Raw genomic sequence first — 22108 nt, 5'->3', positions numbered from 1 at the left:
TTGTTTTGGTGGTGGTATATCACAATAAGGTCAAATTTTGCACATCTCTTTTTCTATCAAGTTAGCTCCTTTTATTGTTAAAGCACTTGGAATCTTTGTGGAGTATTACTTCTTGCTACCTGGTTTCTCTTTTGAGAATTGATTAATTTCAAGCGGTAGGATTTAATCTTTTCTTGTGCAATTTTATTTGTTTTTCTTCAATTGTGATTTCACGTAGTAGTGTAGTGTCTTCTCCCCGATGATGGTTTGATCCCTTAACTTATTCTTCTCTGGATCTGCAACTTGGCCCAAGTATATGCGTGACTCTTCTCCTTCGGCCTAAAAGCGCATTTCTCTACTATACGTAGGTCGTGGTTGTTGCTTCTCATCGTCATCACCAGCACACGTCTACTACTTCTCTTTTAATCATGGGTTACTATACTATCTTTACCGTTCGATGCGTGATTCAGATCCAGTCTGAGCATCCGATTTTCTCCCGCTCTGACTGCGGGGGTGTGATAGAGAATATCCATAAAATATTCTCATCCTAGAATATTGGTTTAGGATATATTTTGTATAAGATTATCTTTGATATCTGTACATATCTTATAGTTACCTAATATGATTAGGTTTCTCATTGTAACCCTATAAGTATTGATCAATGGAAATCACTGTAAAAAAAAGAGTTCATATTATCTGACAGGAGACAATTACTTTTGGGTTGCCAAGAAAAACAGAACATTCTTTAGGTTAAGGGTCTGTTCTGATTGACTGAACTGAACTTATAAGAGCTGAACTGAAAATAATCATATCAGAACAGGCTATAATTGAAGTTATGTTTTTAATGTATCGATTTTCTAAAGGCAACCAATCAACACTAATCCAAGTCTTTTCTTCGTGTAATTCAATGCATCTAAATTTAGTGTTTTAGGGTTTGTTTGAATTTGTTTTTTGATTTTTGTTTTCTGCTTTTTGGAAAACAAAAAACCAAAAACAAGAAATAAGAAAAAGGTGTTTCCACTTTTCTGTTATCAGTTTTAATAATTATCATGATTTTAATAAGTTTGCTTAATTTTTGTTTCATTATATCTTATATGACATATATCATATGACTTTAAAAAATAAAAAACCAAAAAACAGAAAACCACAGCGATGCGAAACAAGCACTAACCCTAAGGGCTTGTTTGGCATCATTTTTGGTTTTCAGTTTTCTGTTTTTTTGAAAACCAAAAACAGGAAATAAAAAAAAAAGGTGTTTCCACTTTTCTGTTGTCAATTTTCAAAATTATCATGTTTTTAATAAGTTTAAATAATTTTTGATTCATTATGGGACATATATCACATACTTTTAAAAATCAAACAACCAAAAAACAGAAAACCGCAGCAATGCCAAACGAACCCTTAATTAATGGTTTTACTACTATAACTTCTACTAATACTTTGTACAAACTTTAGCATGGCGGATTCAAATCATCATTCTTGTGGATTCAGAGTCCAAATACGTATAGTAAATAAAATAGCGTATCAGAACTAGGGATTGTTTTGGACGGATGGAGTAAAGTTGTAAAAATGAACTTAATAATCAAATAAGAAAGTGAACCATAATAACTAATGTGACTATATATCCATTCTTAAATTGATGTTTTATACAAAGAATTTAGTATATTATAATTGAATAAAAACATAGTTAAAAGACAGTAAAGATGGTAAGATTATTAATTCATTTCTTTTTTATATTGTGTTCATACCTTATATGGAGTAATAAATGTTTATAATATAAAGGATGATGTGGCATGTACAGCGGGTGATGTGTCACATTTCTAGGGCGCTAAGTGGCAAATTAGGAGAGTATTCATGTGGAGAATACTCTTCACGTGTTTAGAGCTAACAATTTTTCAAATTGAACGAGTCTTTTGGCCAAGCAATGCCCCAAATTATTACATGAAACTGATCTATAATATATGTTGTAATTTATGATTTAATTTTCTTCTAATTAAATTTGTTGTTCGTAATGTCATATGTTATATATTAATATTTTGTATTCAAAAGATCACATAAAAAATCGCATAGGTTGGTGGTAAGACAATTAGTTTTAGTGATGAACTATTTTTTATTTATATTATTATAAGTGCACGCATGACATGTAATGAAAGCAAATGGAAGGGAGAGTCACATAGCGCTATGAATAGTTGCATGAGTGACGTGGCGTAATGAAGAGAGTTTAAGTGACACGTGAACGCCTTTTAATATATTAGTATAGATTAACAATAATCTTACATTAAAACATTAGCCATAAATAATAGTTTCTTGACAACATACTTGTAAAATTATAAACAAAGGGAGTATCATTCTACTTTTATACTATAATCTAAAATAGTGAAGCTTAATATAATATTAGATTCTATGGTTCATTTTTTAGATTAATTTACTTCAACTAAATAATGATTAATCTTGTCAAAAAAAAAAAAATGATTAATCAGTAATTGCTTAACTGTAAACAACAAAAATCACTTCATATAAACATGGAGTAGGACAACAAAAATCACTTCATATAAACATTTAGTAGGAGAAATAAAATGGTAAATGATTGGTACTTTGGTTTGTTGTGGAAATGGGAATTATCCTTTTTGTTTAACGTTAAGACAAATCAATAGTAGAATTGTACCATTGAGATTTATCCTATTGTTTTTACTCCCTCCGTTTTTACTTGTTCCAATTTTCTTTTTCGGCCGTTTTTAAATACTTGATCCATTTCTTTATTTGAAAAGTTTTAACAATATTTAACTAATTTTACTCACCTAGTGGACCCACCACATATTTTCTCTCCTCCAATTCTCTCCACTACTTTTGCATTTTACAATTTTTTATTCTTCCACTTACCCCACTACCTCTATATATTATTATTTCAAAAACTTATGTATACATCCGGTTTACACTAATATTAGTGTACATCGAGCAGTATAAGGGTAACTTTTAGCTAATTTTAGGGTAACTTTTTGCTTTTCTTTGGGTGACTTTAAACATAATACAATTTTTATATAAATAGATAACAAGAAAAGTTTTAGTTTTATAGAGGTAATTTAATTACATTCAATCACTAATAATTGATTTTTAGTCAATTAAAATATGATTCTTTACTAATAAAGCGTACATAATTTTTATTTGAATTGGGTTACTTTTACGCATATTGAGGTAACTTTTATTCATTTCAGGGGTAACTTTTAATGGATGTACAATAATTATTGTACACCCGATTTTTTTAAAATTTTGTGTTATTATTTTCTCCAATTTCTTCTAAAACTCCGCGCATGGAGAAATGGAAAGTATTTAAAAACGGAGGGAGTAATATATATGCAATATGAACTAAAAATAAGAACCCAAGATGCACGATGTGTCACTAATCTACATATCGAAATAAGAGCAAAGCAACGTCTTAAACCTTGCAATATCCAAAACAGAACTAATTAAATATTTGTAAAGGCGAACCAAAACCATGTACGTAGTATATACTAAATAGTTATAAATCATGTAATCAACAGTTATATACATTCCAAAAACCTCAATCATTTCAAAACCAGTATAATATCAAACCAGAGTAGTGATTCGGAAAGAATAATTTAATACTAACACCAGGAAGGAAGGAAAAAAAAAATCTACATATATCGAAATAAGAGCAAAGTAACGTCTTAAACCTTACAATATCCAAAACAAAACAAATTAAATACTCCGTACCAAGTATGAATAAAGGCGAACCAAAACCATGTATATAGTTATAAATCATGTAATCAACAGTTATATACATTCCAAAAACCTCAATCATTTCAAAACCAGTACAATAATCAAACCAGAGTATGATTCGGAAAGAATAATTTAATATTAACACCAGAAGAAAAAAAATTCATAAAATCTCTTTCCACACACCATACCCCTCACCCTGCTTGTAATGGACGAGGGCGAACACCAAAAACTACATTTCTAAAGCTAATAAATGCCACAAATGAATCCCCACACACGAACACCACGATGCATTTTTCACACCATTTACAGAATACACAACAATGAATTTGGAACTACCAAGACCCTCTATAAAGATCATTGGCCAGCATCTATTGGAGTCCCCGCTCTAGCTTGTGAGATGCGGTTAGCATAAATCGTCACCAAACGCAATTGAGTACTGTTAAGTCCCTCCAGATATGGCAGGAATGCTTTCCCAAGCATGATATAAATGTCAACCAGACAAAATACAACTGTCTGCAAGAAAGAAAAAAACAAAAAAAAAAAAAAAAAAAAAAATCAGTAGAAAAATAGCTTTTTAAATAGCTTTGTTTCTTTTCCGCCAAGGTACCAAAGTGTTTTTTAAAATAGCCTAGTTCAGCTCGCAAGCTGCTAAGTTCATTTCAGAACTTTAATTTGATTCAAAAGGCTAAGCTGGCTTATATTTTTTAGCAGTAGTAGTTTCGACATTAATTTTGACGTCCAAATCATGTTTAAGCTTTATAAACTTGTGAGAAATTATATAAAAAAGTATTTCTTTGGTTTTCATTCTTGAACTCAATTCTTCTTTACAGGCAACTAAACTTCAAGTTTATAAGATCAACAAAGTTCAAACTTGGATGTAACCCCACAATCCTAGTTCTAACATATAGTACAACAGTTACCTTGCGCACATCAGCACTCTGATTCCCAAATGCATCAAACAGAGCTGGCAAGAAAGACGGCAACTGATTCATCAATTCCTCTTGAGACAACCTGCCCACAAGCTGAAGGAAGGAAATATACTGACATCATTTATTTGAAAAACGTGAAAGCCAAAAGCCCACGTGTAACATTCCTATTTGAAAAGTAGCCAGCCAACCTTGAGTAGAAGCAAGATAGCAAACAAATCCAGACAGATTAATGTGGTTATGTAAAAGAGAAATACCTCTTTCCCGAGTCAAATCTCTCATGAATTCTAAATTTTGACCAACATTAACCTAGAACTGAGCTAATCCATCATGTTCAGCTATACTTGATTTATACAGTATCTAATATGAAAGCAATCGAATAATAATCACACAAAAAAATTTAGTTCATAGTGGAACCCTTCTCCAATGTACTTATTTTCTCACATCATTTTTCAAGCAAGAACCCACAGGAGAAGACAATCTCAGTTAAAAAGAGACTACAATGATTAATAAACTTTTTTTTGGAATGAATTTTGATTTATAGTGAGAATTGAATTTAAATAACTGAGCCTTATTCAATCTTGAACCCAGATTTAGTCCCTAAGGGCAATATCCTAAGTGTGAGGGTACTGGTGTAGTGGTGATTGCAGTTACCTAACATTCTTTCCAAGTTTCTATTGTCCTTCAAAAGAGCAGGCTGAAGAGAGGACATCATAATATAGGTCATACAGTCAGAAAAACAAGTAATGGCAAGATTGCACAAAACCCAAAATTCAATATCCAACCATACTTTTAACTTTTTAAGTAAGTGAATTTTGTGCATAAAATAGAAGATAGACAGCAACAAATACCTTGGTCAAACAATTTATGGAAGCAACAAGAGTCTTCTCATCCTCTGCAACCAACAGAGGAACAATCACCTGCACAGTTGACAAAAAAGAGCATCACAAAGCATGCAAGAAATATTTGAAACTTTGTTGTCAAAAAAAAAAAAGAAATATTTGAAACTTCAGTGGGATACAAATCTTGCTACTTACACTCAAACATCTAAATGGGTCGTACTGGGCCAACAACGTAGTCAAGCAGTTCTCTGCTTCATTAGCAACCTGAATATGAAGGTATATTGTTAGACTTGAAAAATAATTATAACTAGACATGATCAATGGACAATTCCAGGCTAAATTGAGCCAGTCCACAGAGCCAGGCAAGATAGGCAATTTCTGTCCACAAGGCTTAAGCCAGGCCCACTAGGGAAGGCTTGGCCAGATAAGATCCCAGCCATCCTACATCGATTGCTGGGACAACAAAATATTAATTTTCATAAAAAAAATACAATTTTAATGATTTCCCACAGAATGTGGTGACCAGCTAGTCCTCTCTGGGGGCAGGTTTGTGATTCCACAAGCCCAAGGGTTGCTAGGACTGGCAAGTGCAGTGAGACAGGCAATTACAGCCCATGCAGGGCAGCTCATTATGTCTAACAAATGCGTACATGAAATAAATTTTTTGTAAAAAAAACATTAATTTACCTTGGGAGCAGTATCCTTTGAAACATGAAGCAGCTTTTCCATTACAATTTCAACAGATTCTTCCATGGCTTCTTTCTGGATTTTGGAGTCAAGTGGCAATCAACATGTTAAAAGTAAGATATGTCATGGGAAGTAACCATAGTCCATTGGGAACAAATAGTATATTGACAAAGTGAACAGCTCACCTGATTTCTTAGCATTTCAGCAATCAGCAATAGTACAAGTTCTTTAACAGAAGATTCAGGATCATCTAATACCTCAAGCACAGCAGTTAAGATCTGATTGAAGTACTGCAAAACAGGAAGCAACAGTACTTAGCATACCCTTCATACTTTCAATATCAACCAAAACAAATTCTCTATTTATTTTAACTAAAGGCAAATACAAAAGATTACCTTTCAGAGCCACTATACATGTCAATAGAAGATGCCCATACATAATTAAGATGCTATACATGTCAATTGAGATTCAAACAATGAAAAAGAAATAGAATTTTTTTTTTTACATTGAACCTCAAACTTACAAAATTTCCCAGAATAGAGATAAGGGGGAAATCTAAGTGGAACAGAGATGGTAAAAGTTCATCCATATTAGCAGAAGCAAAATGACGAACAATAAGAGAAAAAGGGGAGGAAGCATCAAAGGGAAGAGGAAGGAAAATCTCAAGAGAAGGAAAAACATATAGCTAAGAAATTGGAGAATTAATTGTAAATATGAATAAAAAGGGGGGGAGCGAGGAGTAAATGAGAATAGAGACAGGAAGACGTCAAGAGAAAGGAAGAGAAGAGATGAAAGGGAAATCTCACTGCATTATGAGCAGAGCATGCAAAATCAAGTGAACAACACTAAAGAAAAAAAAGTGAAGCCAATGCCACATTAAAGAATCCCCCACTTGTCTAGGAATTTGTTTTCCTTAGACCTGATGTATTCATCTTCAAATCAAATACTTTTATCCAGCTAAACAAAATTTTCATTTCCAGGTTATTTTTTCAGCAAGAATTTTTAATTTCTAAATTTTTTTAAGGAAAATTTGCAAATTACCACCCATAAAGGAGTCCTGTTTTGAAATTACCACCCATTAAAACTTTTATTTTAAATAACCACCCGTTAAATTAAAAAAGTTTTCAGATTACCACCTTTTTTGTAATTCCGGTGGTAAATCCGTTTGAGGGCCCCACATAACGGCTAAAAACGGCGAATTTGACTCTTCTGAATGTTTCACTCCTCGATTTTTTTTCTTTATAAATTATCCAACATCAATTCACAACTTTTGCCCCAAATTTCATCAAAATTTCCTCAAATTGCAGCTGGTACATGTCTGAAATTTTGGAATTAGGGCTCATGGGGCAATAAAATTGAGGATTTTCTGCAATTTTGGAATTAGGGTTCCTGGGGCTTTAAAATGCAATTAGGCTACATGTCTGAAATTGTAAAGGGTCCCAATTGCTTACCTCAGGCGTCGCCATTGACATCACCATTTGACAAGAGCTTCACCTACGCGCTTTTGGTCCTCAGAAAACACATCAAGATGGCGACTTCAACAACAAATGCAAGTACAAATAGGGTCCCAATTTGAAGAAAAAAAAAAGTTTTGAGTTATGATTCAACCCTTAAGGGGTAGTTGCAAAGTTGACAGAGAATTAAAGGAAGAAAAAGGGGAAAGATTGATGCTTTTGGATGAATTAATTGATGAGAAGATTTCTTTTGAGTTTAATGTTTCAATCAGAAGGTTAGGTCGAGGGAAATGAAAAAAAAAAAAAGGAAGTTAATAAGGTGGGGCCCTCAACCGGATTTTCCACCGGAATTTCAAAAAATGTGGTAATTTGAAATGTTTTTTAATTTAATGGGTGGTTATTTAAAATAAAAGTTTTAATGGGTGGTAATTTCAAAATAGGACCCCTTTTTTTAAAAATAGTTTCATGCTATGGAGCTTAAAGGAGAACTCTTCTAACTTTTGACAGCACAAACTCTAAAATGGAGTCCAGTACAAGCATACAACAGGCCCATGATCCTTATCTGGTTATCTTACTCAAATTTACATGAATTCACATTGGAACATTGGCTGCACTGCACATAGTGACAATGAAAAGGGCCATGCGAATTTAGATCCAGAAAAATCACAAATTCCCAGCTTACCAAAATATTGGAAAGAGCATATAAAACCAACTCAAGAATATAATCACGCAACAGACACAATATATGTCAAGGGTTCTATTATTAGGAACATAAAATCCTTACCATCTGGATGGGAAACATCATGATATACCTAAATGCGATTATACAGAGTACTCAACAAGTCAACAATAGTAACACATGAATGTAGAACCCATCTTCAATGTTACCAAAGAGTTATATCATCAGGGTTGGAAATTGCGGAGAAGGTGATAAGTTAGTCCAAGTAAGTATACCTTGCTCCACATGGAGGAATCATTTGATACAGATGCTTCGATCAATTGATGAATTGCACTTTGCCTGCTGTCGGCGGAGCTTCCTTCATTCCCGTTACAAATCTGTAAGAAAAAATGACCAAATAATCAATCATGAAACTTGTTCCGTTCATCTCTTGCACAAGAGGATCATCTAGGGTTCTAGGCTAAGGAGGAGACAATAGAATGCAAATAAGAATAAAATAAAATAAAGCCCATGAAGAAAGATACCCCATTGCAGCTCCAGGTGAATGAGTAAAAGGCTAACAAATCTTTTTCGAGAGGACCATATTATTAATGTTCTGTGTTTTCTCTACCCTTTTATCCCAGTTTGGATTATGCAAGCACAATTCATGATTTAGATTTCTAGACAAGGAAAATTACAAAAGAGAAGCAAAGCAATATTATAAACAAAGGACATTGAACTCACTGAGTGAAGAACTTGAGGAATGCTCAGACCAGATTCTGAACTGGAGGCAATCTTCAACACTCCAGTTTTAGTATGGTCTGTAGCCAAATCATTTGAGAAACCATTTTCATGTTGCAATTCTGCGCTGGCCCCAATACTGTCCGAACTCTTTTTAAGTCCATTAGTGTCCATACGTGGAGTGGACAAAACGCCTGGATTGTCACTACTGTCCACATTTTCCAATCGACTGGCCCAATATCCTACACTTTCACCACTGTTATTACCCATATACTTATCTTTAATTCTTGAATCTAGAATCTCGTGACCAGATCCACTGTCATGACTCTCGTACAGGTTAGCATGCGATTCATCAGTAGTAGCGTGATTGGTACGACCACTTGAGTATGTTGAATCCAGCATTGGATTCCATTTCCTGCCTCCATCACTGTCAGGGGAATTAGCAGAATATCTTCCAAAATAGCTCGTTTTCTTAGATACTCCCATATAGCCCTCTTCAGAAGACGTCCCCACAACATCAGATGGATCATAAGCAGCCTTCGAACGCTGTCTCTCTTTCTTGCTTTGCAAAAAGTTCATCAAATCCACTTCTATACGAGGTGTATACTGCTTCAGAGCTCGCCTCAATGAATTTTGCTCTTCAACAGATAAGCTTAGGATAAAATTCAATACATTTGTGGGATCATAGTGGGTATAGACTGATATAAAACACGAAATAGCAGCCTCCTTAAGTTTAGTATTTTTATCATGAACTAGAGGTGTCAATTTTGCAAGCCACAACTTCAATATGCCAATGTTACCAGCACCTTCAGATGTAACAGAATTCTTATTAAAAGAGCCAATTGCAAATTCAATAACAGCCAATTTTGCTTTAGGTGATCGCTGTTCATCCAGTGAACGAAGCAATGCAGGCAACAAAGAATCCACCCCATAGGTTTTGCCAACAATATCCAATGTTGTCGAGCAAGGCTGACGAACTACCTCTTTTGGATCAATCAACCGGGAGAACACATGTGGCAAAATCCTTTCCATGTAACTTTCAAAAGGTCTTCTACAAGCGGGAATTATCTCTGCGAGAGTTAAAAGAGCAGCCTGGGCAACCTTATGATGAGGATCATCCAGATGCTTAAAAAAGAGCTTCATCACCTTTTCAAAATTTTGAACAATGTCCTGAATACCGCTTGGGCCTTGCTGCAGCAGAGATCGTATATAGTTGAAAGCAGCAACTCTGGCACACCAGTCAGAGCTTGGACTTAGTCCCTCACCTAGAGCCTCATGAAGAGAAGCTGGGCCTTCCACAAAACTTGGTGTTTCCCCAAGAGGAAGATGGCTGTCATCAAAACTTCTCCTCCTGCTTGAAGATGTACTCCTACCTGTGACATTTTTTCTTGATAGTGGTCTCTGAAAATTCGGAACATAACTTGAATCTCTAAAAGTTGATTCTCTATAAGGTGTATCAGCATATTGCCTATCCATGTGTGAGTTCATGTATCTTCTAGAATCTCTGATGTCAGTTTGCTCTTCAGTAAAGTTTCTCTCGTGTGCTCTTTCTGAAGCTCTCTTTGCTGAGTATGACATCAATGTTGATGATGGCTCATTCATGAGACCACTACGATATGATAATTTACCAGCATCTTTCGAAGCATGCAAATGAGAATACATGTCAGAATGAGCCATGCCACCATTGCGGTTTTTATTTCCAGTGACTGATGACAACTTTGAATCCAATGATAAGCTTGTGACTTGATTTGAAGCAGGAACGGCAAGGGGATATGGAGGATCACGAGACGAAGGAGGGTCAACTCCTGCACTAGGGGCAATAAAAGAAAAATTTACCCTTTCTCGATGTAGTTCCAAAAACATTTTTAAAAAAATACAGGTTTTACTGTAGTTCTAACAACATATTTTCCAAATAAAAGTAGTAAAAAAATCACACAGAGTAAATAGAAAAGAAGTTATCCATACCTAGATCAAGGCTAGAAGATCTAATAGTTGACGAATTATGTTTTGAAGACAAATCTAGACCTCTAAGCAAACTTTCAATTGCCGAAACTTTCTCTTTGCTGGAATTCAGTACACTTTCCAGGCTACGGTCAGACCATTTATCAAGAGACTTTGATTGAGACAAAAGCATCCCAGAAGAAACTGATGCTCTAGAGGATAGAGTTGCAGTCTTGTCCATTGCAACAATAGCAGAAGTACCATAACCAGGCATATTTAAAGAAGCAGATGACTGAGGTGTATTTGGCACATTTCTTTCGCGAACAGAAGGAGATGCATGCCTTCTATGTAAACCCCCATCTTCTTCATTAATTATCTAAAACAAAAACCAACTTCAATTTGCTAAGAAACAAAGGGAAAAGCAGGAATAACCATTGTCTTCAATATCCAACCAATAACAAAGACAGAAGAGTTCCCAAACGTAGGAGAAATAGACCCTACCCTCTGTATAACAGGATCAAATGATTGAAATAGCCTTCTAGAACGATCAGGCCAGGTTTTCGCAAACATTCTATAGCAAGCCCTTGCAGTTGTTCGTACCTAAAACAAAAACATATTAGTTATGAGAATAAACATACTTGAAACAACATTTGATAAGGAAATTCCCTTTCCCACAAATGTCATGATCTAACAGTTAAAGACAGTCCTAATTTTATAACTTATTTCTGTTTAATTTGTCCTTGGTACTGCGGGATGGTCAAAATATTCCATACATTAATGCCAGGATTGTCACCTCTGAATATTTGACCATCCTGCAGATGGTATCATCATAGAAAAACCAGTTTAACCATGTAAAAAATAGATATATACATCTAAAAAAGGTTACAGCCAAAAATTTATGAAGTGTTAATGAGATTAAAGTTGCCGAGAATATTCAAATGTGCTTTACCCCCTCCGTGTTTTAATAAGTGTTACACTTACCAAATCTGGCCGTGTTTTAATAAGTGTTACACTTCCTTTTTTGGCAAAAAGCTACATTAAAATATTATATCTCTCTCCTCTCATGGTCCCCACCCAAACCCACTATTACTTTTTTTAATATATCTTTCCTCTCACATTCATTACTTTTCAATAAACTATTAACCCCACTATCTTTATTTTACAATTTTTTTAATACTCCAACTACCCACTTACATGTTATTTAAGTCAATTAAATTGCCTATAACTATGTGCCGGTCAAACTGTAACACTTAAAAAAAACACGGAGGGAGTATTTATCATTTTCTTTCAGAGAGTAATCAAAGATATACCTCGCTCACAGCATCACCAACACAACGTCTAATCATATCTTCATATAGATCAGCTGCTCGCTGTATTTCAGGTTCATCAGGCCAATGTTCTAGGACTAACAGTGCATAATCACAACACCTACATCAGAGGACAAAAGGATTAACATCAATTCAGAATCTGAAAGTTTTTCAAATTTCACACTTTGATTGAAGAATGCAAACCTGGCACGCAGCGCTGCATTTCGGTCATTCTTAGCACAATCTGCTATTCGAGGAAGTACACGAGCAACTTTGCAGTTACGCAACATCTTGGATTGCAAAGATTGCAACTTGTATCAAAATTTTATACAACAAAAGAAAAAAATAAAGAGAGTTTAGAAACACTAATTAAGGAATTAGAAAAGGTACCGTCTTAATGCAATTATCAGCAGACTCTGCAATTACGAGCACTGTTATCACAACAAGCTTGAAAAGAACCTACAAACATAATTGAAATGTCAGAGACAGCCAAGTGTAGTGCAACCACAATCATGAACATAAAGAAAACTTTATTTAAAAGAAATAATAAAAAAAGTTACTAAATTGAAAAGAAATTACAGGAATAAAATGCTCCGCACAAGCCTCGAAGTCTCCCAGCAACTCCTTTGACAAAAAATTCAATAAATGACAAGCCTGCAGATAGTGAAACAGATTAATAAGAGAAAACCAGACATTAGAAATAATAATCTCTGCAGCTATACAGAAAAAGGAAGAAATGGAAAAGACAAATAATTAACTGAAAATTTAGTTGACAACTGGACAAACAATCCAGACAACTGGTTTCTTAGATTCACTATTATTAAAAAGCATAAAATCATCAGCTGTGAAACCCTGGTGTTAGCCCCATAAGAATCCCGCAACTTCAAATTACCCTGCAAGGCTGCAACAGTCATCCATCCAGGAGCAGAATCACTTTCACAGGCACAGTTAGTCAATTGCCAGTGGAGTGTTTGCACAGCATTCTCTGGACAACTGGCAATAATAAAGGCAAGGAAGGAGCAGAGAAATAACCATACCACCCACCCTTCAATTCTTTCCACGTATTTGACATGCTATTGCTGGGCTCCATCATAATAAATTTCAGGATGCATCGATTTTACTTATGTAGAGTGTCCTCGTATCATCTCAACTCAGTCCTTGAAATTTGACAAGATTGGCCACTGGGAACATACTTACTCATTCCTTATCCCTGAATCTGAGTATCATACTCATCAACCACCTCATCATTTCAAAACATCTTCAGACTTGCCCATTTAAAGAAAGTTCATCTCAGGTAACATTAGCCAATCCAGAAAGACCAAAGTTCAATACTATTCACTTAAGAGTTGAGACCAAAGTTTACTACTATTCACCATTACAGGGAAGCCAACATTCCAACCCAATGCCTATCACAATTACAAAGATGAGAAGCAAAACCATCTTATAATAATAGGTAGCTGCATAGTGCACACATGATTGGCATTCAGCTGGGACATTTAAGTAAGGAAAAAGAAAACAGGCTGCAGAAATATAAAACTAGTACCAAGACAATTATGAGGTTGAATGTAGTTTTAATATATAGCTGAATAACTAAGGGAAATTCTTTTTAAGGCATGGAAAACGGTCCACCAGGAAGCCTCACACCTTTAAAAAATAGGAGAGGCAATATTCTACTGTAAGACCATAAACTGCTTGCATGAACATACTAGCTAATATGGTCCGAAAGAAGCAACTCAAAAAAGTTTGAATTCAAATGGAAAATAGAGCAAACTACACCAGAGTTTAGAAAGAAGATAAAGCAGAAACAAAGTATTCACAAGATCAATAATTTATAGGGAGACAACATACTTGCTTAACTATGCTTGACCTACGATCGGAAAGCTGTGTGCTCAAAGGACCAATAAGTTGCTTTAGCAATCCCCGGAAACATGGGTAATCAGCAGCACCTGAACAAGATATATTACAGAAAAACTTAGCTCTAGACATATCTACAATTATAACTATCTCACAAACACAATGACATGGTTGAAGCAAATATTACAACGTAGTGTTTGGTAATTTAGATTTGGGATTTGATATCTTTGGATTCAATTCCAGAATTCGAAATGGTGAAATTGAATTTCAAAACAATTGTATAGAAAATTCTAATAATTTCAATTTCACCCTATTGTTTGAGAAATATGTAGAATTTCATGTCTAACAATTTTAAAAATTCCATTGTTGTTGGCGTGCTAAGATGAATCATAACTATCATTAGACTTCACCAATGCCACTATCAGATGTTATGCCTAAATTGCTACTAGTGTTGGAGTAGAAGCAAAAGTGGGAGAGGCGATTGGAAGGAATAATTTACTGGAGTGCGGGAGAGTGACTGAAACGATTATAAATTTATAATAGAAGAAATTATGAGAAGGCGAAAGTAATTGGCGGAGAAGGGAAAGAATTGTCGAAGGAAGAAGGATGATGGGGTATAATGGAGTTGAGATAGTAATGACGACGCTATTAACAATCATATTCATGAATAAATACCATGAAAATCGAGCAGTATTATGAAACAAACCAAGAAATTTGAACATAAAGTGAAAAATTTAAAGGAAATCAATCTTGCTATGATGGAAGCTGAGGAGAAAGAAAGGATAGGACTACTGAGAGAGCAAGAGGATTGGGACTAAAAGGTGTCATGAATAGAATAGAGGAGAGAGAGAAGTTGAAGTCTAAATTGGATTTCAAAATTCTAAGAATCATGTTGTATTTCATTTCTAATGATTTGGCTGGTTTTTAAAACGACATGGAATTGGACCCAATCCAAATTCTTAGAGAATCCAAACAAGTCACTTGACCCAATCCAGAATTTGAAATGAATTCTATGTCCCCAAACAGGCCATAAGACTAATTCTACTCAATTCCATTGTTTCAACAAACAAAAATGCAAGATAGCTGTTCGTAGACTTTGTACAGTCATCACTAGACCAGCAGACAGATTATAGCATCTACATCACATAAGTAATACTCCCTCTGTCCCATAATCAAGTGCATGTTAGGTATCCCAAAAGTTAGTGCATGTTTCTAAAACTCTCAATCCAGAAACTTTTTTACCTTTCCCATATTAAATTCTCCTACATATCCATAAATTTCCGTGATATTAAATGCTTTTTAACATATCCCATACAAAATACACATATATCCAAAATGTCATTACTCACTTTTTACCTTTTCCATATAATATTCCCCTACTATCAAGAATACTACATACTCCCTCCATTCTTCTTTATTCCCATGAAATATTAGAAATGGGCACTTAATAATGGGACGAAAGGAAGTATTAAAAAAAGGATAAGCCCATGCCTTAGGACAGACTAAGAACATAAACTGGTTGGGAGATCAGTCACATCAGTGTAAAAACTTCCTAGTGTGGGTAGGCAGCAAGAGGCAGATAAAGGGCATATGTAGTTAAAAAGTATTAGTTAAGGTACTAAGTCTAATCGTCAAAACCCACTGCACCATGCTATAATTCCTCAATCTAAGCCTTGTTCTCCTCACCTGATATTTACAAAATATAAATTTTTTTCAACCGACTTTGATTATTTTTAATGAGTATCTCTCAATCTAAAATTTTTTTCCTGAAATTAAATTATTTTTACTAATTAAAACTTAAGATTCACCATTATATTTATCTTCACTGTAACTTAACTAATTCTATATTTATCAAACATAACTTATTATTACTAAACATAAATTTTTAAATTTAAGAGAACATGGCCTTAGTCAGACATGCCAGTAGCAGAATTAAAGACCAGACCAAAATAGGAGATCACAATTCACGAGAAGTAAAACAGTTTTTGGTACACATGATAACAGAAAATAGAGAGGAAACCTCCAATTACAAGGCCTTCAAATCTCTGCATGGCTGCAATACGGTGAGACCAATCCTTTTCTGGTACAAGTGTCGAAGCAATTTTCTCAAATTCCCTGATTAGCTCCTTCTCTGAGTAAACTTTTACAGGGTCTACTGGCTTTTCAGTAACATCTCCATCAGCTGCAAACCAGAAAAACGAATCAAGGTTTTGCCAAAAGGATGCTAGGAATTCCTTTAACTATCGGGAATGATGCTGAAGAAATGACAATTAAAAGAGCTACATACACAAGCAACATACAAACGCTTGTCAAAAAAGGTTCAAAATAAGCTATTCTTGGTTATTTCGAACTTAAAGATAAATAAAAACAAAATGTCAACTCACACAAAATACTGTAAAAGCTTTCCACATCTACATATATAAATTTACAGGAATAGAGTCCAAAACTGAGATAGTTGAACAAGCTAACCTCCGAACAAAGACGTTTCACGAGAAGAATTTTTCGCTTTGGGACTGTTTCGCTTGGGATTATGATTAGTAACCTTATGCTCATTAACAATACTACTACTAACAGCGCCATCAGAAGAACGGGGCTTTGGTTCAATCCTCTCCAACCTCGCATTAATATCTTTTACCTGCAACCCGGATACCAAAAAAAAATGATAAGAAGATACAAAACTGAAAAACAAAGTTCAATGGTGAAGACCTCAGACTTTACATCATAATCAAGGAGAGAATGAAATCTTAGCAATTTTACAAATTTAACAAGCCATTCCGAAAAAAATATCTCAGATAAAAATTAAAAAGAAATTAGTGTCAATGACATTACCATATATGATGGAAGCTGATGCCTTTGAAGTTCTTCTTGGAATTGAGGCCCAATCTGCATATACATCTCCTGCAGATAACGAGAGAAAAATGTATTCACTTTAGACATAGGAAACATTTGTGTCGAAAAGAATTGAATAGATCGGACTCGGTAAAAACACATAAAAACCATGAGAGCAACCACAAGCGTACTATACTAAACTTCAAATTCTTGCCTTTCCTTTTATTAGGATTCCCTGATGAAGAAAACAGTTTTCCACCCTTCTTGGATGAACAAAGATTATGAAATTATGGTACTTGCTAAATCAAAGATACCTAAGAATTTGACTAATTCCAAATTCAGATTTTAACAGATGATTTCATTTTGAACTGACTTAAATCTTTGTATGAAAAACTAGCAGCTTGCAAATATGATAGTTGAATTACGCCAACACTCAAACAAGCTACAATTACCAGACAGCTATGAAAGCTAATTTCCCAATACATCAGATTTTACAAGTGTAGGAACCATATCCCTCACAATAGTTTTCATTAATACGTTCGACAGCTTGTGGGTACATTATTTTGGTCTTAGGCCTCCTAATGGAAGCGGGTCCACATAGAACTAAAACTTGGTTGTTCTCTAAGTTGAAATGAAAATGGGACTTGCTTTTTAAAAAAAAAAAAAAAACCCAGTTATGAGTTAAAACACATGATTAGGGACAAGGCACTTAATCAAGCAAACCTTAAAATTTTAAAACCTCTATATTCAACCTCAAAGCTTTTAAATAGTCGAAACCGACACATGAAGTAATGGTAAAATGAAATGCATGATATATCCTTCCCTTCTTAAACCCCGCCAAATTCTTCCAATTGAAAACCATCTTTAGTAAACTATCAAAAATATTTCTCCTCTCTCTACCAACTATCAAGAAAAGTTCCACTATTTTTTGGCATCTACATTATACCTCTAACAATCACATGTTACTTAATGAGTAACATATGACTTGGCATAACATAATATTAGTTGTCTTCTTGTAAAGAAAAAAATAAACAAAGGCCCACGATAATTGCACCTAAGGCCTCTCAAAGATTGTCTAACACAACCACTAAACTACAGTTGAACCTAACCAATTATCTCATCATATGCTACCCCAAAAATGAACTCCCTCCTCTCTCACAAATCGGCACCATCTACACCTCTTCCATCTTTACAACTCTCTATTACTATGGTAACTAAATCCTTCCAATAATGTTGTGATAAGTATGCGATTCTCCTTTGGATGAAAGTGCATAGCTATGTGATGAGTATTCCATCTACATCTCCACCATTAACGGTTGGCCTTATGTCATTAAGGAGGCATGCTATAACCAAGGTATAATAACTAGTTCTTATATAAAAGAGGTCATATTCATTACTCCAAACGACTTATGGAATAAGGCCTAATGTAGATGACCTCAGTCAGCTTGGTGAGCAAAAAGGTTAATTTCCCAAACAAGACCACATCCCACACCATGCCCATAGTTGGCAAAAGTTGATTTGACTGAAAATTCAGACGAAACTGACCTGAAGAAAATGGATCTAAGCTCTAGAACACAATTATATGACCCATGACCTGAAATATACAGAAATAAAATTACTCGAAAACAGTGGGTCAGACCTGAATAGTGCCAGTCAACACAATGATTTAATTGCTTTCCTTAGTTCAGTACATTGAATTTAGGTTTAAAAGACAGTGATGCAAAGCATAGAGACCCAAGAGACTACAAAAGCTTTTGGAACACCAAAAAAATCACAATATACGAGTCATATTGTAATTTCTTGGAAAAGAACTCAAACTCAAAATAAACAAATTGAACAAGTAACTATTGCAAGTTTGGCAACTGTAAAATAATAGGGAATAAATTATGCTGATCATAAAAATTCACCAACCTCGATGCAGGATATTGCAGCTTCCCTAACACTGTGATTGGGATCATTCAACATATGCAATATCTGAGAAGGTGCCAAAATTTTAAATCAGTTATAATTAGTGATAGGAATTAAGACAACTTATTCAACTATAAAGGCAATGCATAGCAAGGTAATCAACAAGCTTACTGGAGGAAGAATGGCCCTTTGGAGAGGGAGCTCCGTAGATGCAAACAAATTCATTGCTGATGTCACTGTGCGAGCAAATTCTTCCCGGACTCTCCAGCTTTTATGCTCCCAAGCATAGGAACCAGCTCTTTCCACAATAATTGTAGGTGACGAAACCTGCAAAATGCACCAGCGTGATATGCACTCAATCAGACAGTGATCAAAAGACGCCATAAAACATCATAAAATCACTGAAACGAATTTGGTCAATTCAGTGAAAGAGGACTAAATGCACCAAATACAAAGATGTTCACAACAACCATGTATACTTTCCTGACCACTATACTGCTTCAAATCGAGAAATTACAACTACACACAGTCCAGCTTTCTATGGAACACCCCTACTTCCACAAAACAAAATTACTCCGCACTATCAAAAAATTAAAAATTTACATTTTTGTCTCACTAATGTATCAAATAACAAGATTTCCTTCACATAATTACTAAAAAAAATTATCAGCTACACACAAGCTTCATTATTTAAGCCAATTTCTATTGAAAAGGATTGCATAAAAATAAATTGAACTAAATCAGCCTCAACTTAGATTTATCGCGGCGAAAAACCAAAGACATGGTCATTTAACTCATCTTTGCTTTATTTCTAGTGAAATGGATTGCACATAAACTACATTAAACATGACTACAAATGCAGCCAGATAATTGCATGAATCAGAAACAAATAAAAATCATCATAAACTAAAACCAAACAAATTATATTTTTTTTTACAATAAATCAAACAAATTGTATAATTAAAGCAAAAACAAATAAAAATCATCATAAACTAAAATCAAACCAATCAAATAATTAAGAATTAAGAATTTCCCCCAAATATTTAATAGACTTTTACTCATTCCAAAACAAAATTAAATCCATTATTCTTCTCAATACCATATAATTATTCACAATCTCTAATCTTACATAAATAAAAGAAATCAATAAATCAACATCGAAAAAAAGGAATGTAAATAACCTCCATAAGAGTAAGCAAGAGACGGCGAGCGGCATCGCGAACAGGCTGTTTAGCATCACCAAGACGCTCAACAGTAGCAGGAACAAGGGAATTAAAGTGAATTTTAAAATGGTCACCAGAAATAACAGCAGCAGAAGCAAGAGCAAGGAGAGAGCCTTGAGAAACTCTGAAATTGTTATCCTTAAGAAGATCTAAGCAAGTATCAACAAGAGAAGTAACTTCGGAAGAAGACAATGGTTTTCTGGAAGATTCGAGAAGATGGTGGAGACGTTCGACGGCAGCCATGCGTTGTTTGGTGTCCTTAGCTCGAGCGAGTTCGAGAGCCTCCTCCATTGTTAGGGTTTGGAGGAGATGAGAGGAGAGAGAAAATGGAGCAGATCTGGGGAAGAGAGTGAATGTTGTTGAGGAGAGAGAAAGTGAGAAAGGGGGTAAAGGTGAGGGAGGAGAGAGAAAGTGGAGTAAAGAGTGAGTGGGATGTGGGAGTGTGTTGGTGGTGGTGAGTGAAAAATGAGGGTGGCTAGATCGACGGGCATAGACGAGGCGAATCTATTTTCTAATACGACTACTGTTTGTGGATTACGAGATTATTTTCAACCATTGTTTTTTTTCTCAAGGTTACTTATTTTTAATTTCAGTTTTCTACTTGAATTAATAAATGGGTAATGTTATATGTAGCCCTAAGGGCTATATATAAGCATTAAATGTACTCTTGGAAATTGTATAAAATTAGGAATTTATGACAAAAACACGCGTAAATCAGTATTATTAGTGTTTATATTTTGATGATTTCTTAACTTTTTACGATTTTCAAGTGTAAATTTAATGCTTATATGTAGCCCTAAGGGTTATGTATAACATTTTCCTTAATAAATTAACTTGAATTAATTTGAGTTTTTTTTTCTTTCAAAAAAAAAAATAATTAATTAACTTTCCTCCAAACCACAAAAAAAAAAAAAAAAAAAAAAAAAAAAAAAAAAAAAACTCACTTAAAAGTTTATTTTTCTCTTGGTTTCAAAAAAAAAAAAAGAGTTTATTTTTCTCTTTGTTGAATTAATTACCCATTTTTCATTTGAATTTGGTTCATTTATTTTTGAGACCATGCATATCAGTGACATTTCTGTAAATAACTTAATAACTTTTATTAAATACGAGTTTTGATTTATTTACGAAAATGTCATGTTAATTAGGATATTTTGTTGATTTATTTACAAACAAGCCACTATAATAACGATTTTTGTTTATCACGAAGATTAAGTGGGCTCCCTTCTATTTTTGATTGAATTTATATTGTATGAACTTGTTTAATTCTATATGAACAAATTTACTTATTTTATTTTTAGCACTTTTTTGGTGTGGCCAGCCACCCCATGCAGCAAAAGACACGCGCCAAAATATTGATCCGGTAAAACCTGACCGACCAAGTAACTTCAACCACACTGTATGCCCTGCCACATATGAAATATTGTGTATTATTTTATCTGAACTAATTTTATATATTTTTTTAAAATATATATTTTCTTTTATTTTTCTAAACTTCTTGTCCGAAATTATTTTACATAATCATATTAAATATGAACTTATATTTAAATCTCATAAATATGAACTTTATTTATTTAAAATTTTATATGAACTTGTTTTTTCTGAAATAAGATAATAGGTTAATATTTAAAATTTTATATGAACTTGTTTTTTCGGAAATAAGATAATAGGTCAAAATAAGATGAAACAAACCGATCCTAAGTATTATTTTCTTTAAATTGTTTTTACTGATTGAAATAAAGGAGATATTAATTTCTTACACGTTCAAACAACATATGTTTTTCAATCAGTAAAAGTCGATTGTATTTAGGTAAAATAAGATTTTAGTGGTAAAAATTGAAAAACTCGACCAACAAATACAACATTAATGAACAATTACATTAAGCTCAATAACAAATAATATTCCACAGTAATTAACTTATATTTAGTGAAAATATGTTTTAATATGTAAAAGGGAGTTTTTATTTTGTAAAAATTTAAAGTTCAACAAGAAAAATTAAGTGAGCTAAAAATGGTTTTTTTGT

General features: G+C 34.0%; 1 protein-coding gene across 1 annotated transcript; it reads right to left on the bottom strand.

The window, feature by feature from the left end:
- Positions 1–3721: 3721 nt before the first annotated feature.
- LOC145624176 (CLIP-associated protein-like) lies at positions 3722–20573 on the bottom strand. The gene is made up of 21 exons (XM_081677154.1): positions 20046–20573; positions 19036–19191; positions 18868–18930; positions 16957–17025; positions 16597–16762; positions 16148–16309; positions 14122–14219; positions 12853–12927; positions 12664–12732; positions 12478–12563; positions 12277–12394; positions 11468–11566; positions 10991–11342; positions 9029–10830; positions 8581–8682; positions 6358–6462; positions 6173–6247; positions 5681–5749; positions 5495–5563; positions 4638–4739; positions 3722–4230 (listed from the first exon to the last, which is right to left on the bottom strand). Exons 1-21 carry the CDS (start codon positions 20376–20378, stop codon positions 4072–4074), a joined length of 4329 nt encoding a protein of 1442 aa, XP_081533280.1. The 5' UTR covers positions 20379–20573; the 3' UTR covers positions 3722–4071.
- Positions 20574–22108: the final 1535 nt, after the last annotated feature.

The sequence above is a fragment of the Chenopodium album genome, chromosome 3, assembly GCF_948465745.1.
Source record: "Chenopodium album chromosome 3, dcCheAlbu1.1, whole genome shotgun sequence".
NCBI classification, from domain to species: domain Eukaryota; kingdom Viridiplantae; phylum Streptophyta; class Magnoliopsida; order Caryophyllales; family Amaranthaceae; genus Chenopodium; species Chenopodium album.
This window is presented reverse-complemented; position numbering and strand designations above follow the sequence as displayed.

Coding starts and splice junctions, on each gene's coding strand:
- LOC145624176 (XM_081677154.1), bottom strand. CDS start 20,378: ATGGAGGAGGCTCTCGAACTCGCTCGAGCTAAGGACACCAAACAACGC. Junction 12,928..14,121: donor GGTCAAGCATAGTTAAGCAA/GTATGTTGTCTC, acceptor CACTATCTGCAG/GCTTGTCATTTATTGAATTT. Junction 12,395..12,477: donor AATGCAGCGCTGCGTGCCAG/GTTTGCATTCTT, acceptor CCTCTGATGTAG/GTGTTGTGATTATGCACTGT.